This window comes from Ipomoea nil, unplaced genomic scaffold (assembly GCF_001879475.1).
Source record: "Ipomoea nil cultivar Tokyo-kokei standard unplaced genomic scaffold, Asagao_1.1 scaffold1317, whole genome shotgun sequence".
Classification (NCBI taxonomy): domain Eukaryota; kingdom Viridiplantae; phylum Streptophyta; class Magnoliopsida; order Solanales; family Convolvulaceae; genus Ipomoea; species Ipomoea nil.
Window position 1 is genome coordinate 894,412 of NW_017617745.1, and position 26,809 is coordinate 921,220.

General features: G+C 34.4%; 1 protein-coding gene and 1 long non-coding RNA gene across 3 annotated transcripts; one reads left to right on the plus strand and one right to left on the minus strand.

Moving 5' to 3' along the window:
- The first annotated feature begins 10,808 nt into the window (after window positions 1-10,808).
- On the plus strand, window positions 10,809-11,213 carry LOC109185183. The gene is made up of 3 exons (XR_002054948.1): window positions 10,809-10,897; window positions 11,016-11,082; window positions 11,180-11,213. It is a non-coding gene; the product is annotated as an uncharacterized LOC109185183 (long non-coding RNA).
- A 6,740-nt stretch (window positions 11,214-17,953) lies between these two features.
- LOC109185182 lies at window positions 17,954-22,910 on the minus strand. Of its 2 annotated transcripts, none has more exons than XM_019335165.1 (10): window positions 22,657-22,910; window positions 22,371-22,573; window positions 21,880-21,916; window positions 21,388-21,650; window positions 20,726-20,762; window positions 20,338-20,600; window positions 20,098-20,134; window positions 19,701-19,906; window positions 18,631-19,285; window positions 17,954-18,160 (listed from the first exon to the last, which is right to left on the minus strand). In XM_019335165.1, the coding sequence occupies exons 1-9, from the start codon at window positions 22,691-22,693 to the stop codon at window positions 18,635-18,637; spliced, it is 1,734 nt and encodes a 577-aa protein (XP_019190710.1). In that variant the 5' UTR covers window positions 22,694-22,910; the 3' UTR covers window positions 17,954-18,160; window positions 18,631-18,634. The 2 variants fall into 2 exon arrangements, with proteins under 2 accessions (XP_019190710.1, XP_019190711.1); XM_019335166.1 differs by lacking the exon at window positions 17,954-18,160 and having other exon boundaries at window positions 18,379-19,285; window positions 22,657-22,693; window positions 22,778-22,910.
- Window positions 22,911-26,809: the final 3,899 nt, after the last annotated feature.

The following is a 26,809-nucleotide window of genomic DNA, read 5'->3' on the forward strand; positions in this document are numbered from 1 at the left end:
CAACGAGATCTCACCTTTATTTTATAAGTTTTAAATATCCTGAAAATCGGGGGTGTTACACCAGCTCCTTCTCAGACCCAGGGATTGGTTCGGGCAGATAATGGAGAGAAAGGGAAACCCTTCGGATGTAGGAGATGTGGAAAGGACCACATCAGGAAGGATTGTCAAGGCAACCTGCTCCAGTGCTTCAAGTGTGGAAGGATAGGCCACAAAGCCCATGAGTGTCACCTCCAGTCCGATCAGGGAGCTCTACCGTCTAGAACCAGGCCCGGGGGACCATCGGGAGGGAGTTTTAGCCGTGGCTCGAGAGGGACGAAGCCTTCGGGCAGGGTATTCGTGATGAGCAAGTCACAAGCTGAGGCTGAGGCCATATTGGAGGAGGAGGCCGCAGGTATCATTCTTGTGCATGCCTTTTTATCCTTGAGCTGTACCTTTTTTGTGTGTTCCTCTTGAAGCCCTTCGTTTGGATAGATTTATCTTTGTGGTTTGGTTGTTTCTTTTGGAGTTGTTAACCCTAGTTTGAAGATCCCGGAGTTTAAAAAAAAAAAAAAAAGAAAAAAAAAAGAGAGAGAATATATAGGGCTTCACCCTTATGTGTCACCTAAAGCCTATTCCTTCATCTTAAAGCTTAGATTGGGTTCACTTTTAGGAAATCCTTTACTCAAACCCAGGCCTCAAAGTTTCCAAGCCATCTCTTAAACCATCTAAACTATTATGTTCCTTGAACTTTTTTCCACTTAAATTCCTTTTAACTTTTTTCCTCTAAACCTAACCAAAAATCCCCAAATTAAAATCTCCTTTTTCCCCAATTTCTCCCAAAACCCTTCTTCTTCTTCTTCTTCTTTTCTTCCCACCCGTATCAAGCAGCGAAGGAGTTCCCCCCCCCCCCCCCCCCCCCCCCCCGTCGACCTTCTCCGCCCATCACCAAAGCAGCAGCCGCCCGTTGTCGCACCACCACCGGAGCTCGTCGCCACCGCAGCAGCACCGCTCCTCGCCGCCGCCGATCTGCCGGAGTCGCGGGTAAGGCCGAGAAAGGAAGAAAGGAAAGGAGAGAAAAAGAGAGGAAAGAAGAAAATGAAGAGTTTGGGTCTTTTCTACCATGCCTAGAAGATCAAAACCGCGAGAAGAGTGGAATGGGTGGATGCCCATTATTCAGTTCTTGAAGGTAAAGCTTTCGAACCCGAATCTTTTTCAAGTTCTTTGTTGGATTTGTTGAATTATCAAGGATTGTTAGATGGGTATCTTGCAGTCAAAAACGAGACCTACCCGACCCTAGTAAAGGAGTTTTATTGTCACATGAGTGTGGCTAAGGATGGAGGGAAATTGGAAATCACCTCAAAAGTGGGAGGTGTAAAGATTTCTTTGACTGAGAAACGGTTAGCAAAGATCTTGAGTTTGACAACTACCAGGGTCTCATAGTACAGTGGAGATTCTTAGATTGAGACAGATAATCTGGGCTACCAGGATTATTTGAGTTTCTTGCTAGGTAGAACAAGTGGTTTTACCTAGGCCACGAGGCCAGAAAGGAAATGGCTCTCTGCAGAGCAGAAGATTTTGGTGATGCTTGTCTCAGATTGCTTGTTACCTAACAACAACAAGAGTAGCCTATTGGGAAAGTTGGAGTGCACTTTTGCCTTCTGTCTAAAGCACAAAGTAAAGTTCAATTTGCCCTCCCTAATGTTGCCGCACATGGATTATTGTAGAGACCATAACCGTAAAAGCCTGCCCTATGGTATGGTTCTGAGTTGGATTTTCATGAAGAAATGGGTGAAAGTGGATAACTCTGTGCCCAAGCCTGTTGGCAAAATGGTATTGGATGCTACGAATCTTTGGAATTGTAATCTGTTCCAGTTGGAGAATAATGATTATATCACCCTGGAGGAAGTGGCAAAGAAATCCCCTGCAGAAAGGAGTTTTTTGACTGAACAGCTTGAGATTCCGTTAAGAAGTTGAATCAGGTAGTTCAAAGCTTGGGAGGAGATGAAGAAGAGGAAGAGGAAGAGGCGGAAGAAAGCGATTCCGAGAGTGAAGAGAGCTTGCGGAGGAAAGAGGTGAGGACGAAGAGGGAGCACGACGCCATGACCCACGAGGAGCGTGTGGTGGCCCTTCTGCGGCAGCAAAATCGGATGATCGAAGAAGGTTTTTCTTTCGTGAAAGCTCAGCTGGTAACTGTGAACCAAAGGTTGGATGTGCTAGAAGCCAGTTCTAGCCGAGGTGGAGCCGGCGAAGATTCAGATGAGGATGCAGAAGACTCGGAGGATGATTCCTCCTAGGCTGGAGTTTGAGGTAATCCCGTTGCGTTCCTTGCTTGTTTTGGTTGTTGGCTTGTTGGTAGTTGTTTATTTAGTTGTTTTGTTGAGTTGCTGCTAAGTCTGAGTGTGGTGTAGGCCCAGCGTAGCCGGAAGGTTGTTAACCTTAGTTTTGATAGTTGTTAAGTTGCTTGGGAGTAATCTACATTGCTTTGAAGCCTTGCCTTTACTCTTGTGATTGGAACTCATGTTTGTCACTCTTTGCTTGCTCTTGTCACATTTTGTTTATGTTATCCTTTTTGTTTAACTCGTTGTGCCCAAGCTTCAGGGACGAAGCTTATTGTTAGGGCGAGAGGATGTGACACCCCGTAAGTTTTATGCTCAAGTTTTCCCTAGCAAGACACTTCACTCATTTCCCTTGCTAGCCATGTCACAAACACTCCACCTTCTCTCTAAAGAAATCTTAGCTTTCTCTCCAAGCTAGAAGAAGAATTCCCTAGCCTTGCAAAGATTCAACTAAAGATTCCACCTTTCTACCTCCTTAGCATAGGAAAGGGTAAGATCTTAAGTTATTTAGTGTTTTTAGTTAGTTTTAAGGTATCTTTATCTTATTTTGGTGTTTTCTTTGTGGTTTAGTTGTGTAAGAAGTCTTGGGTGAGAAAGGGCTTCAAGGAGAGGCTTAGGAGTGTAAGAAGAAAGTGGTTTTTGGTCTTCAAAGGTAACACATGCTCTATAAAATCTGTTTTCTATTGCTATGAATGATTATTGGCTTCTATTTGATGATTCTTGATGTTGTGAGTGATTTGATGCATGATCTTGTGATAATGCATGTTTAGAGCTTGTATTTAGGTTTCTTGAATGTCATTCTTTGAGCTACTCTTGGGTTCAAGTCATATCTTTGTTGTGTGTGAAGTTTTGGGTGTTTTGGACTTGAACTTGACCTTGGAGATGAATTTCCCTGAAGGGAAAAATGTGGTGTACAGGAGGTACACCGCGGGCGAAATGGCGTGCAGTGGCCTACCCGCCGCCCCACCCGCGAGGAATGTGGCCTTGTGGGCTGTACCCCGCGGGCAGGGCTTTACCCGTGGCCCCACCCGCGGGGAACGTTGTGATGATGGCGGGGAATTGTTTCCCCGTGGTTCTTTCTTTTGGTATTTGATGTTTTGACCTCCTGCTAATGGATTATTGAGCTTTTGTGAGTCTTCTTGATGTTTCGTATGTCTAGAACGATGTGTTAGGAATCCATGTTAGGATTTGGTGTCTTGAATCGTGCTAAGAGTCCAACCTTGTGATTCGTTGGACTAATATGAGTCTTGAAGGTTCGTTGGAACCATTTCGGTTTTACCCGTTTGATGTGCATGCTAGTTTGATGTTGTTATGCTAGTATGTATGGTTTGTTCGTTCTTGTTGAGGATTGGCAACTCGTGTTGCCAATCATATTGGTATTGGATTGTAGTCCATTGTTGTTGAGTATTGCTTCATGTCTTTATTGAAATCTCTTGGTTGATTCTTATAGTGTGATCTTGTACAAATCGTTGTACCCTTTGTTGATGATACTTGATTGGGCTATTGATGAGCCTTAATCTTCTTGATGATGACTATGTGTGAATATGAATGAGATTGGTGGTTTTGTTACTTGAGCTTTGCTCACGAGATCGGTGGTTTGTTACTATGAATTTAATGGTACCCTCATGTACTGAGAGATCGATGGTATACTGATTGGTGGTGTAATTGGTGGGGGACGATGGTCCTAGGCGGAATAAGGTTGGACTCAGAAGTACAGGGTGGCACTAGGAAGTAGGGGTGAGAAAAATGTCGGTTAACCGACCGAAAACCGCTAACCGATAACCGAGCCGCCCGAAAAAAGCGGTTATCGGTCAGTTACGGTTACCACTTTTAAAAAATTTTCGATTTTTCGGTTTTTTGGTTATATAACGGTTATTGGAGGTCGATTATCGGTCGGTGACCAATAACCGATATATAGTATTTATATATAGTAAATATATTGATTATATATAAGATTTATAATCCATTGTCCATAGATGATTGTTATTTGTTAAAGAGTTCAGCCCATAGCCCAAAACCGGAAGCCCAATGAGAACCCTAAAACGAGAAAACCCTCACTCTCACTCAGACATCACTCATTCACTCACATCAGACACGGGCACAGGCCACTGTCTCGCTACTCTCGTCTCTCGCTCTCGTTTCTCGCTCTCCGCTGTCGTCTCTCGCTCTTCACTTTCGTCTTCCACAATCCACAGATCTGAGACAACGAGTTCCACTCCACCGTAGTCTAGTACTTTACACGTTCCACTCCAGTTCAGACTTCTTTTCACTCCAGTTCTGACGCTACGCCTTGACTGCTTCAGTGCTTCTGCTGGAATTGCTCACCGGCGGTGACTCTCATCTCTACACCGCCAGACGCTAGTCCGCCACACGCCACCAGCCACACTACTCTAAAAAAAAAGGTAATTTTTTTAATTTTTGTTTTTAATTTTTTTTTTTTACTGTTAAGCTTTAAGTAGGTAAATTTGTGTGTTTGTCAATTTGTGTGTTAAGTGTTATTAGTAAACTGTAAACAAAAATTATTAGTGTTTAAACTGCATACTGTTAAGTTTTTAATTTTTTTAACTGTTAAAGTGTTAATAGAATAATAGTTTATTAAGTGTTTAATTAAGTTTAAATTATTACATGTTTAAATATTTAATTAAGTTATTTAAACTTAAGTAGGTACATTTGTGTGTTTTTGTGTTAAGTGTTAGAAACACTGTTAGTAGTAAAATGTAAACAAAAATGAACAGAGTTAACAAAAATTATTTGTGTTTAAACTGCATACTGTTAAGTGTTAAGTTTTTAATTTTTTTTACATAATTTACTGACGTGTACACGAGTTGCTTCTCACAACAAGTGCACACCCAAGGAATCACTCCAGAACCTTTCGTGTCCTATAAAGGATCTTACCTTGTAGACTCTTGGATTTTGAGATCCCGAACTCTACAATTGCCTCACCAAACTTCCAATGATCTTCTCAACCCTTGGATGATTAAACAAGGCTAAGAACTAGACTTAGGAATCTAGCACTTAAGATAAGAAATAAGAACAAACTTAACTATGTAATATAAGTAGCAGTTCTATTCTTTTTGGGATTTTCGGGTATGTGTATGAATGTAAAGAACAAGATAGTGGGATATGCCTTCTCGGCTGTAAACTAGCTTCTCACTAGCTTACTTAGATTGAATGCTTCTCACTAGCTTACTTAGATTGAATGCTTCTCACAAACAACCTAAGCATTCAATGCAATTCTCATGCAAAGAAAAAGAGAGAAAATCTCATTTCATTCCAAATATTACAAGTTCCTTTGAACCCAATGGTGATGGGGTTTTGTAACACCCCAGATTTTCAAGACATTTAAAACTTATAAAATAAGGGTGAAATCTCATTAAATCCCAAAACATAATACAAGAGTACGGGGTGCTATGCCACACCTGAGCTAGAGAACTCAGGTGCACAGGCTAACTAACTAATATCCTCAATAATGTAAATGCATAAGCATGGCACGCAGGCCGAATGGGAAGCTATATACTTCTACGTTCCAAGTTCTAGCGCGCTCCAGTGACTTATTCTTCTGTGCCTGAAAGCCAAATATATCTGTTCAGCGAGAGATGCTGGTAACCCACTCCAACGCGTTGAAATACATTACATATAGAGATATATATAGATATACGAAAACCATTTTGAGCATGAAGATATATCCTACGAACTCTAGCTTTTAAATACGGGGATGACTCGACAGATAAGGCTAGACACAAGCAATAGTTATAACAAGCTTATACAATCCACAACAGGCAAGAGAGATAAAGCTGAGCACCATTAATAATCATAACCCAACGTAAACAATCCCCAACATAAATCCCATAGTCACAACCCCCAAGATACTCATAATCACAACTCATCCATATCTCAACACATAGCACACTTTGTTGGCGCCACAGGACCAATCGCATGCCCATACATGAGGGTCAGCGCATATAGCTCTGACACGGCCCCGCAGCACCCTGCCCCGTATCGCAACACGGAGGGGTCGATCGCAACCGACCGATGAACCGCAGCTCATCATAGTGTTTGATCGCAACCAAACAGTGGACCGCAGCCCAGAGAATGTCATCTGACCGCAGCTAGGAAAGTATGAACCGCAGCTCATGTGGAAACGTTTGATCGCAACCAAACGGTGGACCGCAGCCCAAGAGTGTAAATCTGACCGCAGCCAGCTTCTGAACCGCAGCCTAGGAATAACCAATCCGATCGCAACCGAATTGGGGTATCATGCACACATAACACATAGCAAGCACATGCAACCCACATTGACACATTGGGAAGGGGGAGAAAACGTATAACAAAACCTATGCGTGATCCTTCACATACTAAGAATAATCGTAAGGGGTTCATGCTTCTTCCACCTAGGTCAACGGGATACCAATTCAACTAGCATGCAATATATAAGACTCATACAACCTACGAACGGTACCCGAAATATCCAACTAGACATAGGCACGATAGACGGAGTCCGTTGGGACACCACGGGGATCGGGGAAACATCAAACGGGGAAGCCGGGGTCCCGAATGGGGATGATTTCCAGCGGGTAGCCGGTGGGTGGGGGGCCACCCGCCGGCTGCCCGCCGGTAAATACTGTTCCGGGCAGCGGGTCGCCGGCGGGCAGCTGCCCGCTGCCGGAGACGCTCCTTCTGGCCGCGGGTAGGTGGCGGGTCCCCTACCCCCCACTGACTCTTTACGCACAAAACGCCCCGGGAACCATTGTGGGACCCGAAACCATGCTTAGACACTTTACAACGCAATTAACGATTAACACGTAGACAATTAACGGATCAAATATGAGAAACGTACGGCACATAACTTATCATGCTTTTCTAAACATAATTGACACCCAAACATGCGATTTCCCCACCCGATACACCAAGAATAATATCATACGATACAACCTAGGGTTCTAATCACTTTTATAACAACAAGAATACGATTCGTCTTCTAATTACAAGATTCGGTACAAATAACACATAAGCATCAAGAATGCCAAACAATTATCAAGAACGACATATAAACATCAAGAACTCCGCATAATCATCAAGAACATCATCATTATCAAGAATCTCCCAATATCAAGATCACCCATGGAATTATCCCATCAATCCTCAATAATAATATCACAAATCATCAATATACAATAATATGGGGAAATCCTACGGGGGAAATCATAGCTATGAAAATAGGTTTTGTTGAGACATGGGTTACCTCTTAGCCTTAATTAATTCCTTGGCTATGAACGGTCTTTCTTTAAGCTTTCTTGCTTTCTTGATTTCTTCTAAGGGGATTCTTGGAGCTCTTTTGGGGTGGTGGGGCGTTAATCTTGTGGGGAGGGTTCTAGGTGCCTCTTAAGTCCCCTATTTATATACTTAGGAGTCCTGATTAGGAACTAATATTATAGGCTTGCTAATTCTATTCCTTTTGGAACTAAGGATTGGGTTTAGGGATAAGGGCTCATGGACTATGGTGGGCTTTTTTTCCTAATTAATTATTATAATTTATTCTTTCTCTTGGGCTAAGGGTTAATTAATTGGTTTTAGGGGCCGTAACACGGAGTGTTACAGGTTTTTATAGGGAAAAATCAGGGATTTAAATGTATAAAATATTCTAGGTTTCATCCCTTAACTATGAAGTAAATAATTAAAAATTACAAGTTGCAAAATAAACCTCCCCTCCCCCCTTTTTGCGTATGAAATCAGAATTTTGTAGGCTGAATTTTCTTCCACAACTTACTATCTTTCACATGGGTTTGTCATAAGCATTTAATGCTTTGTCTCCTTGAGTAAGCTAGTTGCTTGAGGTGCTTGGTTGATGACAAACAAGGAGGTGAGTGAGTAGCAAGGTAGTGAAGAAGTTACACAATAGTAGGTGAATCACTAAGCAAGTAGGTGATTCATCAAGCTAGTAGGTGAAGCACACTCCTTAAGCTAGTAGCTCTCTTCAAAAGTCTTGATGTAAAGGCCATTGAATAGATTTGTTCCTCCAGATTGATCTCCTTCTTCATAAATAGTTGTTGTACTCCAATTTGCTTGCACAAAAGTGTTAAAAGCCTCTTGAATCTTTTTTTGACTTGGATCTTGTTGTCGGTCCACTAGAGACTTTCATCGGATCATTTGCTTGTTGTCTTTGGGTCTCATCATTTACAGTGTGTGAATTTATTACATTATTTGTGTTTAAACTGCATACTTTAATTTTTTTTACATAAACTGCATACTGTTAAATTTTTTTACATAATTTACAGTGTGTGAATTTATTACATTATTTGTGTTTAAACTGCATACTGTTAAATTTTTTTACATAATTTAAATAAATTTTTTAAACAAATTTTTTTAAAATTATTTGTGTTATATAGTTGTACTAATTAAACAGTTAATAGTGTGTGAATGTGTCATGTTTTAAGTGTTAAATGTTACCATGTAAAATTTATTAATTGTAGATGTCAACACACTCAATTGAGATGCATGAACAACATGATTCTGAAGATGAAGCAATCGAAATGGAAGGGGTTAGCCTTGATGCAAATGCAAGTACTAAAACAGCCGGTGCATCTAAGTCAAAGAAACGAAAAATTAGCCAGGCAAAATCTGAGGTATGGGAGCATTTTACCGAATTTGAAACTGAAGCACATCAAAAAAAAAAAAAAAAAAAAAAAGAGCTAGGTGTAATTATTGTGCAAAAGAACTTCATGTTGACCCTAAATTGAATGGCACAAGCTCATTAAAAGCTCACATTAGAAGCTGCCTCCCAAAATGTCCCCATAGTAATATCGACCCTACTCAAACCAAACTAATTGTCCCATCATCAGAAGGGGAGTCTTTAAGTTATGGGAAGTTTGATGTAACGGCAATTAGAAGGTCTGTGGCTGAAATGATCATAATTGATGAATTGCGTTTTAGGTTTGTGGAAGCAAAGGGGTTTAAAAAATGCATGTTTACTGCTTGTCCTAGGTTTCGTATGTCATCTAGATGGACTGTTGCTAGAGATTGTTACAAAATTTATTTGGATGAAAAGAACAATATGTCCAACTTTTTGAAATCTTCTTGTGATAGGGTCTCTTACGACTGATAGTTGGACAGCATTGCAAAGAGTGAATTATATATATCTTACAGTGCATTATATTGATAAGAATTGGAAATTGCACAAAAGAATAATTAATTTTGCCCAATTTCTAGTCATAAGGGGGAAGATATTGGGAAGGCAATTGAGAAATGCTTGCGTGATTGGGGACTTGATAATGTTTTCACTATCACAGTAGACAATGCTAGTTCAAATGATGTTGCTACGGGGTATTTGAAGAAGAAGTTCAATAATTTGTGTAGTTCTATTTTAGGTGGGCAATTTCTTCACATGAGATGTGTTGCCCACATTGCTAATTTGGCTGTCAATGATGCTTTGAAGGAAAGTAATCAATCAGTTTGTCATGTTAGAGGGGCAGTGAGATACGTGAGACAATCACCATCTAGATTGGAAAAGTTTAAAGAATGTATTAAATTGGAGAAAATTCAATCCAAGGCTTTGTTATGCTTAGATGTATACACTAGGTGGAATTCTACTTACCTTATGTTGGATTCGGCACAAAAATTTGAGAGGGCCTTTGAGAGATTTGAGGAGTTTGATCCACATTATAGTCAAGACCTCCGAAATAATGAAGGAATTCCGGACCATGATGATTGGAAAAATGTTAGGAGGTTGTGCATGTTTTTGGGACACTTCTATGATCTTACTGTGAAAGTTTCTGGCTCATTGTATGTTACTTCAAATGCTTATTTTCCTGAAATTTGTGAAGTGTATTCTATTTTGCGTGATTGGATAAAGAGTAAGGATCCAAAATTTAGTTCAATGGCACAAAGAATGAAGGATAAATTTGACAAGTATTGGGGAAATGTGGACAAAATGAATATGTTGTTGTATGTTGCAACTGTGCTTGACCCTAGGAGAAAGTATGTGTATTCTGATTTTTGTTTCAAAAGGATGTATGAAGATGATTAAGCCTCTAAATTGTCTAAAAATATTAGAGAAGTTATGGCAGATTTGTTTAATGAATACAAGAGGTTGCATGAATCTTCTTCATCTTCACTAAATGAGACTTTTCAATCAAGTGAGCTTGTAAGTGCGAACATGCCTTCTATACCTCAACCTCCAAAGAAAGGGAAACCAAAAGTTGTTAATAAGGAATTCTTAAAGTATTTGGAACAAATTGGTTGTGCTAATCAGATCACAGATTTGGATAAGTACATTGCTGAACAACTTGAAAATGGAGGCGAGGATGATGAGTTTGATATACTTAATTGGTGGAAAACAAATGCTCATAGACTTGCAATCCTTTCAAGCTTGGCTCGTGACGTAATGGCTATACCTATTTCCACTGTTGCATATGAATCAACGTTCAGCACGGGTGGTCGAGTTCTTGATAGTTATAGGAGTTCTTTAACTCCTAGAGTTGTACAAGCTCTCATTTGTGCTTAAGATTGGCTAAGGAATGAAACTGAAAACTCAATTGATGGTGAAATTGAGTATGAAACTGGAGAGATTGATAAAGTTGACTTGTGTACATTCTAAATTCTTTCTTTACTTTTTATTTTTTGTGTTCAAATATTCAAGTTATAAACTTATAATTTCTTATTCATCTTTATCTAATTATTTGAAATTATTTGATGTGATTTTAGAATTTTCAAAGATTAGTTTGGAGCCCGTGATTGATCAATAGAAGGTGGAAGAGTTCTACTTATTAAGGTATCATGCTCACTTGATAGTTGATATTAATAATACTAATTGTTTTATTATATTAATTGTAATAATACTAATAGTTTTGTTATATTTCATTTGATAGGGTTGAATGAATTGAAGATTTGAAGGAATTGAAGTTGCACTTTGTCAGAATGTTCTATGAAACTATATATGTTTAATATCTTTATATTACTAGTTGTTGACTATTAGACTGTTGGTGTTGGATTGTTTCAATATGTTGTTTGAGACTTTGGTTTAAAACTTTGGATTTATATTAGTTTGGGACTATTTTTGTAATGAGTAATGACTAATGAGTGTAAGTTTGTACTGTTTGTGACTTTGGCCTTTGAGCATTGGCTCGGGCAGACAACAGACTACCAGTATGAATATGTTGATTTTTAATTTTCAGTTTTGGAATTTGATTTTTTTCTTGCTTTATTCGGTTTTTTGGTAACCAACCGAAAACTGACAATCGGTTATCGGTCGGTCATAGGACCACCTTCGGTCGGTTACGAAGGTCAAAAAACAATGTCGGTTTTTCGGTTATTCGGTCGGGGTTATGTAACCGACCGACCGTTTGCTCACCCCTACTAGGAGGTAACGGTTGGAGCCGGGGGTAGCCATAAGGTTGGAACAGGGCATAAGGTTAAAACGTGAAACTTGTCATTATGTGATTGTTGTATTTTTTGCTTATGAGCATGTCTATGATGAACTCTTCCTTGTGAATGATAGGTTGCATCTAGAGTTGTGTATGTCGCTTGTTGATTGTGGTCTCTATTGCTTTGTTGAAGTTGTTGGTTTTTATCTTTATTGAGAGTGTGATATGTCGATTGTTGTCTCATCTCTTGGTTTTCAAATGATATATATTGTACTCCTCAGTTTCAAACGGTTTTGACTATATCTATGTATATATATTGATACTTAACGCGTATTGGTGGGTTACCAGCATTATTCGCTGAGCGGGTGTTATCCCTTGTCTTTACAGGTTTTGATTAGATCGAAGAGCGCGCTAGATGTGGACCCTAAATAGTGTAGCTCTTCCCGCTTCCTTTTGCTTAGACTTATTCTGTTTTGTTGGCCTATGAGCCTTAGAATGTTGAACATGGTTTAGTTGTAGCCTATGCACCTATCTTTTGGTATAGATGTGGCATAGCACTTCCCGAATTATGTTAGCTTCCGCTTTGTTTATTCTTAATGATTAGACTGTTTTCTTTAAATTAAGCTTTAAAATGTTGGTAAAATTTGGGGGTGTTACACGTGGCTTTCAATGGATGATTGGGAGTTTAGATTGTATGCATTGGGCTTCAAAAAATTATCTAACAACTTGGACAATATTCTTGAGGTTGCAGTTGATTATGATTTGTGAATTTGGCATGCACATTTTAGTTAGTCAGGATCGAATAATGACATTAATGCGTTAGCGGTATCTCATTTGTTTGCAAACCTTGCAAACGGTATAACACCTCTTGCTCATTATATTATTCACGGAAAAGAGTACAATACAATATATTATTCAGTTTATAGTATATATCTAAAATGGTCAACCCCGATACAAATTATTCATAAGCCTCGATGGCTAATGAAAAAAGTTATTTGCAATAATGCAAGAAGCATGTAAAAAAGACATAGAATGTGTATTTAGGGTCCTCTATCTAATCACTATTTTCAATAATCAATGGACAAGTTTAGTTTTGGGATAAACACGTATTGCATGATATAATCGTGCATCATAATGCACAATATGATATTGGTAGATATGAGACTACTCTATTTCAAGAATTTATTATTTGACATAGACAAATAAAAGGTAAAGAAGCAAGGACGGAGCCAAAAATTCGATTGAGGGGGGGCGAAGAAGTAGGACGGATTCAGAAATTTTTTCTGTAAAAGCGAAACATTAAAACAAAAGAGATAATTAAAAAAATAAATAAATTACCTAAGATTTTTTTTATAACCATTACCTAAGAAATATATTTGTAAATATTGTTGGATATGTACGAAAAATAAAACACTTCAAAATTTTATAAAAATATTCACAACAAAATATGAAACATAATTAATTTGATAAAATAATTCGAATAGAAAACACATTATAAATTACACATCTCACTATTAATATAAAAAAATGTTATATATGTATGTGTGTGTGTGTATTAATATAATAAGGATTTGAACCCAAGACCTTTCCAATTACCAAACATATGCTCTATTAACTAATCTAACTCCTTACTTATTAACATTTGCTAAATTTTTTTATACTAATACTAAAACATATACTATATATACATATATACATACAAATATGATATATGGGGTGGGGTGGGGTGAAGGGGTGCTGCCCCCCCCCCCCCCCCCCCCCCCCCTTTGGCTCCGTCCCGGTAAAGAAGCACACTATGTACTTCGTAATGCATTGATTGAACATATATATGTGGCAACAATATGACAATTTTGAAAAAAAAAAATGTAATAGATGTTATATGCTATTTTATTGTGAAATATAAAATAATTATATTTGCATTACAATTATATTTTATATTAAAACAATTAAAGTAAACAAAAAAAAAGTTTAATTTATGATAATACAAATTATTTTAGTGTATGAATAAAATTGGGCAAATTATATCGTGCACCGCGGTGCATAATCGATTATGCACCGAGCTTCAAAACGACATCGTTTTGTTTAATGAAAAGAAACGTCACCCGTTTCGCGCCATTCCGCAAAAAGTAACTCTATTATTCAGTTTCATTTCAACACAACTACAGTTTTATTTCGATATAACTACAGTTTCATTCGATATTTATAGACTCAAATATGTGAAAATGTTATTTTATTTTATTTTATATACACTATAGTTTTATTAAAACACAACTACATGATCATTTTGATATAATTTCAACTTCATTGTACAATATACACTCAAATATGTGAAATGTTATTCAGTTTCATTTTACATACACTGCAATTTCATTTCACCACAATTACAGTATCATTTTGATATAACTGCAGTTTCATTTGATAATATAAAAATAATACGTGAGGCAGTAGTGTCTGTTTAGATATATTGTAGTGTCAGTTGGTGTTTAATACACCAAACATGCGGACTCTGTTAACGGTAACGGTGGGCTCTTTCTTTACTTAAAGAAATGACGTTTTTTACCGCGGTCTACGATATAACGACTGATAAAATTTAGTGTACGTAGAATTGATGTAAATGGGTGGGAGATAAATAAAATTGGTATAAGAATATATTGAGAATATTCCTTTTGGTGTAAATTTTGGTATAGAATTTGATATTTTGGGTTTATTTTATTTTTTTTTTTTTTTTTTTTTTGGTACAACGGAGGGGGCAAAGGCCCCTGTTAGGTGATTCTATGAGCAAAAGCCCCTTTAGCGTCACCAAGAAAGAGTTCCTTTAAGCAGTTCGAAGGATCCTCCAGGATCGAAGTCCCCCAATCGTGGTCTTAACCCAAATTGGCGAGCTTATCAGCACACTTATTTTCTTTTATATGGACTGTCTATGACATTATGACAATCACCTTCGTCTCCCTTTAACCTAAGGTCCATATCTAGACACAAGCTAATCGATATGACCGTTTGTTTTTGCCACATTGTTCGATATTAGTCTATTAGATTTTGAAAAAGGTTGAAAATAATAATAATAATAATAATAATAATAATAATAATAATAATAATAATAATAATGGAAAATGACATTTTTTTTCTCCCTGAATTATATGTTTATAGCACCTTTTCCCCCCTGAGTTATTCAGTAAACACATTAGCCCCCTCAATTGTTCTAAAAGTAGCAGTTTTTCCCCCTGATATATTAAATTGATATTTCTACCCTTACAGTAAACATTTTATTTATTTTTCTTTTCCAATAAATTATTGCTTATACGTAGGGATGACCACGGTTCGGTTCTAATTGAACCGGACACTATAGCAATCGAATTGAAAGTTTCCAATTATGATTTAGATTCAGAACCCAATATATGGATTTCAATTTATTAAAATTATGAAACGAAAAAATTGGATCCTGAACCGTGAATCGGCAGTTCCGGATCCGGTTTGCGATTTTGAACCGTCTTTATTTTAAATTTTTATTTTTTATTTTTAAAATAGTCTAAATTCAACAATAAATATATTTTATTTTTTTTCAGCTCGGAACATGAACCGGCCGTTTCGATTCGTGATTTTAATAAAATCTAAATATCATGTTTCAATTCTAAATTGTAATTTGGAATATTTCAGTTTAGTTGCTATAGTGTCTGTTCGGTTTGAGCCGAATCGTGATCATAATTTGTTGGAGAAGAAAAATAAATAAAATATTTATTTTAAGGGTATATATGTCCATTTAACATTTCAGAGGAAAAACAGCCACTTAAATAATTCAAGGGGAAATAGTGTTATAAGTATATAACTCAGAGAGAAAATGTGTTATTTTCCCTAATAATAATGATGATAATGATGATGATGATGATATAGTGTACATTTGGAATTCATGTAACACTGAGAAAAACCAATGTCAATAACATCACCTTTTAGTGGTTAAATGGGATAGTTATGCTGTAGAAACGTGTTTACCATGTGCATGGTGAACACATGGGTAGGTCCATAATTTCTGTACTATAAATTTATAATTTTTTTTTTTTGAAAACGTAGATTCATAATTTTGTTTTTCATTTGTTGTTAACGGGATAGATCCATAATTTCTAAGCTGTAGATTCATAATTTTTATACTGTAGATTCATAACATCTATATTGTAGATTCATAATTTCTGTACTGTAGATTCATAATTTCTGTAACAACAAATAAAAAACAAAATTATGAATCTACAGTATAGAAATAATAGATCTACCCCTGTGTTCACCATGCTCATGGTTAACACATTTTTACAGCATAATTTGCCGGTTAAATGTGTAGCATTTTGACTCAATTGTATTTATTTTACTAAATTCAAAAACTTAGATGATTTTTTTTTTTTCCAATTACTTAACGCTGAAACTATATTTTCTGAGTGAATTGTAATATATGAAGCATGAATATTATTAATCAAATAATTTTTTTTAAGGCTATAAATGTAGATAACTAAACTAGGCATGGGCATTTCGGTTCAGATTACCCGAACCGAACTGAATCGGTACCGGTTCGGTTTTCAATCCAAAGTACCGATTGGTACTCGGTAAGGAGAAACCAAATCGAACCGACAAATCGATCGATTTTATTTTTTTTTTAATAAATATATGTAATGTATTAAATGTCTAAAGTAAGGTTTGAAGTTTGAACCCTTAACCACCAAATTAAAAATTAAAAGCTCTACCCACTAAGCTATAGCCACATTTGTGTTAATATTTACATTTGTATATTAATAAACGTATACATTGTTTATTAAATGTTGTACACTTCAATTGTAATGGACAAAATTGTCCGTACTACATTCTTGTTAGACTAAAATACCCTTATACCGTTATAACATCGTTACTATTTAATTCTAAAACTTTTATAATTCTATCATTATTATCATACACATATATCTAATTATCTATGATATCTTTTTTCTATTCTTTAATTATCGTTTTATTAAAATCATTATATAATTACTTTAATTGTTGATTATATTTTAATTAAATTTCTATGAATAGTAAATCATATATGTGTGTATATATATTAAGATACACACACGCACCAATATATGTGACCGAGTTCTAGATTAGTATTATAGATATATTATTTATTTATTGTAAAAACAAAGTATAAATTATATCAAAATTGTTTACATTATTAATAAAAAAAAATATAAATTTTGTTCATCTCTATAGTTTTCAAATACGATTGGTTAAAATTTACTACTTTAAAGAATTACGAAATATATTTGAACTATAATTTGTAATTATTTACATTTATCAATTTTTTAATGTTGGGCATAAATTTTCGCGTATCATGTGTACAAAATGCTAGTATTATATATAAATATTATAATAATTAATAATTTTAACTCCTCAAGTCCTCAGATCTCAACTCTAAGTTGTAAGTCCCAACATTTGGTGTTTTAATAATTCTTATTTTTTCAAATATTAACTATAGATGGATGATTTTTCATCTTGTCATCAACAAAACACTTCAAGTGGCACTCCAAGTGAGCCAATTGAACAATCGGTCAGGCGAAAAAAGAAACGTTCAAATAGTGAATTTCTACCAAAATCAAACCGAATATCGAAACTGAAACCGAACTTTTCAAACCGAAACCGAACTCTATTTTAAATCGAATGGTTTAATTTTTTTTAAAACTGAAAAACCGAAACCCAAAATGCCCAACCCTAAATTAAACAAGAGAAACAACTTGACCCATATGCGGAGTAAAATAAACACATAAACCCTAATGATAAAAACTTTTAAACTCAATTGGAGTGGCACAAAATTTGTTATAGTGCGATTTATTTTTAAAATAAAATAAAAACTCTATACTTATGGTGTGTTTGGTTTATAGGTTTACACACTAAAAATGAGAATCAAAATCATAATTAGTGTTTTGGTTGATAACTTTTTAAAACACAATTATAGAATTTAATTACCCTTTCAATTAAAAATCACCTCCCCTAATTAAAATGGATATCATAACTATCATTCCATCTCATTAATAATCTAATTTTTAAGTTTAGATTAGTATTTTTAGATTTTTTTTTTAATATTTTTAAAACATTTATTTCCATTATAGAGTCGTACACCACCAAACTCAATATTGATCATCACTCAAATTCCACCCTACTACCAAACATGTAAAATACTTTCACCAAAACGCATTACCATTATTCCAATTCCGATTCTGATTCTCGAACCAAACACAAGTTACAAATTTGATTAATAAACAAAGCAAACCAACTTATTAAACAACTTCTATTGTTTAAGAATCTACAAGCAGAAGGATTAAGCGCAATGGAGGTGAAATTGATACAAAGTATTAAGATTTAAACACAATACAAATGAGATGAATATGGTTTTGACTTTCTTCAGAGAAGTCCAATACATGACTACATGAGTTATTGCCCTTCATATCCGGATGATCTCTATTCAAACATATACTACTTTTCATTATGATTACAGTAGACGCTAGGCACTAGTCGGGTGCCTGGGTAGCACCTAGGTGGAATCTAGGCGGGCGCAAAAAAAATAATAGAAGATTTGCAATTTGACAATTTTAATAAAATTGTTTTCAATATTCAATCAAATAACACATCCAAATAAATAAAATAATGATAATTCATAAGCCATAACATCAAAATAATATTAAAAAATAAAAATACTCGAATATGAAATACTCAAATACTACAATCATCCAAAGACTCAAAGTATCAAACTAGTCTACGAACGGCGGGACCAAATGACATCGGACGAAATCGGAAGAAATCGACCGACTCGGCCGAGTTGGCCGACTAGGCCAATTTTGACCAATTTCGCCGCCTAGGCGCCCGGCTGATTTTTGGGCGCCTAATAATGAAAGCGGAACGACAGCAAAGGACCCCTAGCGCTGCCTAGACCGATTTTTACAACAGTGCTTTTCATACTCTCCTAATCCATTGCTCTAGCCGAAGCTGCTTCAAAGGAGGACCTAGATGTGGCTTACGCTTCTGGGGACACTTCCATTTACCTGTAATCTGTGATCCATCAGCTGGTTGACTCTGCTGAATGTTAGTGGTGTCTAAGAGAACCCTTCTTGCAGCAGTATCCTTATCATAAGTTGGCTTATACTTGGTCTCATTTCTTAGAGAGGCAGACCAATCAACCCCACCAGGCTTCACAAGAGAATTTTCATCATGCAGTTTCCTACTTCTGATCTTTCTTGTTGAAATGAAACCATTATCTGCAGAGCCATTTCTGTCGTTTTCTTTGCAAATGCTTCCCCCAAGCGCCATTTGGGATGACTGTCTAGTCACCGTACTCGTATTTAAACTATCTGTAGTTTTCATGCTGTCTTTAGATAATACTAGGTTATGTTCTGCAGAATCCCACCTTTGAATCAAAGATGGAGTTTCGTGTTTATTAGGTGAAGGAATGTTGGTATTTGACAACCTAAGACCATCCTCTTCAGGGAGTGTTTTGTCCAGCTTCTCAGCAGAGCTTTTTCCATCTAATGAGGTCACAAAATCTTCAGTTGAGTTATGATCAAGGATCTGCTTCCTCTTCTTATCTGTGTTTTCCTGAGAAAATCTCTGCATTAAAAGGAAAGTTGCTCAATGATTCATTTATTGCAGGAAAAATAAAAACTTGGCTGCATTTTATAGCTATATTACATAAACATTTTCTCACAGGCAGAAACTCTCAAGGAAGTTGCTCAATGAACCGGTTTTATGAGCATGTTAATTATTCATGACAAAGAAACCAAGACCAGTTTGTAGTATAAGAGAAAGAAAATTGCCAACTTTAGCAGCATGAGCTAACAGTAACAATTGTAAATGCTTAGAAAAAAGTTTTGGTTGTCTAAAGGATATGGAAATTGTTCAAATATAATATACATAGAGTAAATCGTTAGCACTCATCCATGCCGGGAAAACACTTGCAATATCCATCATGAGGCAAAAACTTGTCTGCATTTGCTGATTGTGAGACAAAGAAGATCAAGAATACCTTTGGGGAAGGCTGATAGTTATCATTGGCAAATAATACAGCTTTCGTAGAACCTAAGTTCTGCAGTTTCCTTTGGCCAGCACGGCTGCGTTCTTCAATGTCAAATTCACTTTCTTCATATTTGAGAATGCTGAATCCATCACTACTGTCTAATGTTGGAGATTCATATGCATAGCTGGAGAACCAGTTCTTAATGTCTGGGGGCTCTGGCAGAACAATGCAGGAAAGTAAAATTCAGCAACTGTATAGTACAAACTTTGGCTTCAAACAGAAAGAGTAAAAGTAAAATTTAGAATGGATAAGAACAGCAGTTCCAGTTCCATATTAATACATTATGTTCTAAATTTTTGCATTTAGCATTGACAAATAATTTAAATAGTTTGGAGGAGAGAAACACCTGAAGAAAGTGCAATGTCATCAGTAGATGGCGAATTCTGAAAGATAAACACAATTTCTAAGATTAGGGAAAGAAATACATGAGTTTAGATAGATAATTCTAAAAACTCCACTTCGTAATCAGACAGAATTAGAAAATCTGTCATCAAACAAATGATGACTGCTTGCACAGTTTTATTGATTTGAAGGTTAACACAGAACCACAGAACCCCATGGACCCAGACAAGATAAAATGTGATACCTGACTTGCATTTTTGTAATTTTCCTTGGATGTGAACTTAGCAAGGCCTTCTAAAAGTTGCACAGCGTTTTTTTCCTTCGTGCCATTTCTAGTACATTTCACATCTTTTTCTTCTTTTCCCAGACTAGAACTGGACCATCTCTGACCATCATGGTCATTGAGTTCATTATCATTTGATTCTGGAGCTCTGGAATCATTACTTGCGTCAAATTCTTGAGTTTCAGGGACATAGCTATCTAAACAGTCATTGATATCTGGGGGCTCTGGTAGCACAAGGAGGAAATAGAAGTGTTCAAGTTTTGCATGATAGCTAAAATGGTTATTAATAGAATGCAAAGTTTACTACTTTAAGAATTTCACTTAGGAATGTCAGGGGCTGTCTGCTCACCAGGAGAAGGTGAAAGGTAATCTGAAGATCTTATAACCTGCATAACAAAAGCAACAACAAAATCATTACTCTTTGAGATAAATATTAATTATATTGTTCAAGAAAATATACAGATAAATTGAACATACAGGAAAATAAGATTAAATTTCAATCTGAAAACCTGCATAACATACTATTTTATCTCAGGTTGTTGCATATGGTGTCATGAAGAGATACACATTGAAAATTTAGCATGAACCAGAAGGAATAATAGACCTACTCTTCCCGTAAAGAATGTTGGATTTACAGAGAATTATGCAGATAGAATTATCATAACAAGCAATTCATACTAGAAGTTTGCGTAGTGCAATTGTAGTAATAAAATGGTAAATGCTGCAATCTGTAGACAGTATGCATAATTTCCCCACTGTCAAACAAGATCAAACCAGAAGGAAACAACACATGAAAGTACCCTAAGCCACCAACAGCTATGAACTACTGTGGGGGCACTTTAGGCCTGCATTGCTAGGACAGCACCATGAATGCCATCAACTATAAGTATATATAGATACCACATAAAAATGCAAAGCTGTTATATCTGACTTCCCATATTTGTTAAAATCTGAACAACTCTAAGATTATTCATGTATTTGTATACAAATATAGTAACAAAGATCAGTTACCTGATTTGCACAGTTAGCTTCAACAGAGGCATTACACCTAACAAAGCCTTTTGAAAGCCAACCATCTGTTGCTCCCTGTCTAATATCTTCAGACAAGCTTTCTGCTTTTCCTTTGATGCTTTCATAACTGAATCCTCTGGAGTTACCATGGTCTTTCAAATCATTTATTTTGTTTGATCCTGGGATACTGAGATCACCATCTTCATCCGACATTGGAGTTTCAGGTACATAGCTAGAGAAACTGTCATTGACATCTGAAGGCTCTGGTAGTATAAAATTTATGAAGCAAAAAGTTAGGTCATTCCAAACAGTTTTTAACTATTGTTAGATGCTAATACCACACACACACACAAGAGTATTTGGGCTCCTGTAATTGTTTTACAGTGTACCATTTATGCAAGGTTATGAACTAAAAAAAAAAAAAATATATATATATATATATATACAAGTAATGAGCAGTATATTAAGGTGCCTAAAAATTCTTTTACATACCATTAGAAAGTTCCGGGTACTCTGATGATCTCAGAAACTGCATATGAAAAAAATTGAACAAAATCACTACAAATCATGTACTCTCAAAATTTTATCATGTCTGAAAACTTAGAATTCCAACTTAACTCCTAGAAAGATAGCTCTAGCATGAGATAACAATAAATTTAACCTATTCTGATCTCAGAAAAAGCAAGAACTTACATTCATATCGCTTGGTCAAAGGGACAGGAAATAATTGATTAATTTCATAATTAAACCTATGTCTACAGGTCATGGCATGCCATCTTCATCTACAAATTTGTTATGCAAAATTAGGCTTCATTTGGCAATCTGATAACCCATATCATTAGTAACTTTTCTTGATTTCTGAATGATCATGAACTCAAAATGATTTGTATAGAAGATGTTAAAGAAGTTATCAATTCCTCTTCCATTTCAACGAATTTAAATAGCAGAGTGGGACAGAAAATGGAGAACACTAGTTAAACTACCTCAACAGCGCATTTGTCTTCATTTGGAGCTGTATTTTCACCAGAAGGCAAACAGATCTCTCTCCCAAAAGCCCTGCTTTTAACTAACTTCTCTTCTTCACTGGTTTTTTCCTCTCCAGGTTCACACTCCAATTCATCAATGCTACTCAGCACTGGAGACTCGTGCACATAGCTCGAAAACCAGTTGCCGATGTGAGGAGGCTCTATGAATGCCCAAGAAATAGAAACAGTGAAACACTAAAAGAAAATAATGGCAGCTGATTAGGGTTCAGGACATTATACTAACCAGAAGGAAGTGAGAGCGAATCTGAATACTCCAACATCTGTTCATCCGACAAATTGTTCAATTCAATGGAGACAGAAATTTATAGCTCAGGAAAAGAAAATAGTCAGATTAGATTCTTCACCTGTTTATCTGTAGACCTCGCTCGCTCGCTCTCTCCATCTCTCTGGAGCTCTTAGATGAAAGAGGACATGGCGCCATATTGTGAATTGTGTTTGAATTTCGCGGTACTGGGATTTTGAATCCATAGGGCAAAATGAAATCTACCGAAAAAAATTAAATTGGGATCCTTTTTATTATATAAATTACATTCTGACCTCTATGCTTAAAAAAAATAAAAATTAAAAATAAATTAATAAAAAGAGGATGAATATTCTATTTTAAAGAAAAAAAAGTGTTAAATAAATTCTTTAAGTTGAACAAATAGTGTAGCTGAGCTTCCTAATTAAAAAAAAAACAACCATTGAAACCACTTAAATTAACAAAAGAAAAAAAAATTAATGTAATTGCATCCAAATACTACTTTTTTCAAATGTGACAATGATTTGGATTTAAAATATACAATTCATTGTTTTTAAATCTTTTAAAACAACCACTATTATTTTAAAAAGTCTAACACAGGCCCAGTTCTAGGCAAGGGCGGGCTGAGCCCTAAGCAAGCAATCGTTATGATATGGAGGCGTGTCCAGTATGCAATGTGGACACAGTAACAGTACCGTTAGTGACACCGTTATCTTTCACTTTTTTTTTTTTTAATTTCAGACCGCTTCGTTATAGGAGTATATGTTCATAATTTTATCACTATATGTTCATAACTAGTAGGTGCACCCGCGCGATGCGCGGCTATATATATAAGTATGATATATATACAGTATAGAATATAGTTATTTGAACCTGAATAAATGTGAAATGAAAAATTTGTGATTTTATTACACATTGATGAATTTAGTAATTTTATTAGACATTGTTGAAACAATGTGATGCATGGCTACCTATATAGTACATAGAATATTACGTATGATTAATAAGAATAAGAAACATAGTATTTAAAAAAATAGTACATTTTAAATAATAAATTGTGGAATGTTATTATACACTAGTATTTGCGCCCGTGCGATGCACGGAATGGATTTGTTGTAATATATTAAGAATATTTGGATCGATATATAATTATTTAAATTAGAACATCAAATATTATATAGTGCAATTGAAAGTATGGTTTGGATCATTTATGTGTTTTTATGTTATTAATTGCTCAAATTAGTAGCTAATATGTAGATGTACGCATGCGGTGCTGTAACTTTGGAGATTTTATTTATAATTGTTCAGTACTTTTATAAATTAGTCAAATGTGCTCGTTCTCTAGCAACTCAGTTATAAAAATGAATTGATATCCTAATTTATTTGTATGGAAAATATATTTTTTTGTCTAGATATATAGCAATTTTGCCATTTAAAAAAACATAATATCACAAATTGTATTTACATACTATTGAAACCTCTTTGTAGACAACATTGGTAGTTACAACACAATCTTGTCTATCTTCGTCTAGAGCTAACACCTTTAGTCCAAAAGGATGGGTGACTCGGGTAAAAATATATAATGGTAGAATTTCAATCAATTAGTAATCCTTTTATATTTTCAGTCAATTAGTAATATTAAATTCATTTTCAGCCAATTATTCTTTTTTATTTTTAGTCAATTAGTCAATTAGAATATTAGATGCATTGATATTTTTACCTAATTTATGTTCCAGTTTTAATTGATGATGTAGAATATTTTTAATGAAATATTTTCTTTGTATTTTTAATTTACTTTTACTATTGTTTAAAATATGCATTTACTATTGATGATGTAGAATATTATTATTGAAATATTTCCGTCCAATTTTTAATTTCTGTTCCATTTTTTAATGAAAATGCAATGAACTGTCAATTTATTTTTTCATTTCAATTATGGATCATTTTTTATTTGTAGTCAATTATTAATATTAATTTCCTTTTATAATTTCAGTCAATTAGTAATATCATATTCATTTTTAGACAATTATTCTTTTTTATTCTCAGTCAATTAGTCAATTAGAATATCAGATGCAGTGATATTTTTACCTATCCGAACCATTTTTAATTGATGATGTAGAATATTTTTATTGAAATATTTCCGTTCCATTTTTAGTTTACCTTTACTGTTGTTTAAAATATGTCTTTACTATTGATGGTGTAGAATATTATTATTGAAATATTTCCTTTTCATTTTTATTTACTTTTACTTGATGATGTAGAATATTATTATTGAAATATTTCCGTTCCATTTTTAATTTCTATTCCGTTGCTTAAAATTGTGAAAGATTTATGATATAATTGTGATTTGATTTATTCTACTATGTAATATTATTGTGAAAAATTAAAATGCAATAATCTGACAATTTTCTTTTCAATTTTAGTCAATTATGGATCATTTTTTATTTTCAGTCAATTATTAATATTCATTTCCTTTTCCAATTAACCTAATTTATGTTTCTTTTTTCATTTTTAATTTTCAGTCAGTTATTAATATTCATTTATTTTTCAATTTACCTAATTTTTGTTCCATTTTTAATTGATGATGATGTAGAGAATTATTGTGAAATATTTCTGTTCATTTTTTAATTTACCTTTACTATTTACTATTGTTTGAGCGGGAAATCAAGTAAATAGAATTTTGTTTTTAATTATATTATAGATTATAGATTATAGATTATAGATTCTCCACCAATCCAAACACTATGGATAAAGAAAAGCCATTTCATTAAGGAAATTAAAACTAATTAAATTAAATATAATCATGCTATATTTATTTGTAACTGTATATTAATTTCATTTTGAAATCATTGGTTCACATATTTAAATTATTTATTTTTTCTTTAATTATTATAAACAAAAATGATACTATACTAATTAATTTATGATATTTTTCAAATTGTATTTTTAAAAAATATAACATTTACACATGTTATGAGGTGTTAAAACATATTTTAAAATTATTTTTTATTAGTAAGTGTTTTTATTTTAAAAATATTTTCCAGCGGGCCACACACTCCCTTAGTTTCCCATAAAAAATTGATAAAGAAAAGTAGTTTCATTAAGAAAAATAAAACTAATTAAAGTACATTTAATAATCGTATATTTATTTGTAACTATGTATTAATTTTATTTTGAAATTATTGGTTCACATATTTGAATTTTTTATTTTTTCTTTAATTATTATAAACAGAAATGATATTGTACTAATTAATTTATGATATTTATCAAATTGTATTTTTAAAAATATAGTGTTTTACCGGCAATTTATATCATGCACCAGGGCGCGCATTGCATTGTGCGCCCTGATGCAATACCTAACTGTATAAAAAAAATACACATAATTGTATAAATAAATACACATAATGATATAAACAAATACACATAATCACGTCAACCCCCTTCCGCGCCTCCCAAAACAACGTCATTTTGGGAGGCGGGGGACGCACAGTGCTGCGCGCGCTGTGGTGCAGGGTATAACGATTGTGTCTTACCTGTGCGTTGCACGGATTTTTTTTTTATTTTATGAATTTAAAATTAAAAATAGAAAACAATGAAAATATATTATAATGTACAATATAATAATATAGTTGGACTTTTATATATTTGGTCAAGTATCTATTTTCATAACATACAAAATTTAAATTTAAATTTTGTATGGCTAATATAATCTCTAATCACGTACATATTTAGATAAATTTATTGAAAAATTCATATAATTAAATTTATTTATTCCTAATTGTATTTCATATATATTATAATTCTAAAAATATGAATACTAACTAAGAGAATTGTACTTAGAAATCAATAAAAAAAATGTAAATTCTAAATTTTGTATGAATAAATTTAAACTCTAATCGGACGCATTTCCTTATATGATTGTATAATACATTGTATATACACATAATATTTATTAATATGTATATAGAAAAGTTCTATATTATAATTTCAATAATTATAATTTATATTGATAGATTTATAATTAAAAAAATTACATTTAGAAATTTAAAATGTAGCATTTAAATATTGTATGATTATTATAGTGTATTTTTTGAAAGGGATTATTATAGTGTATAATTGTATGTAAAATTATAAA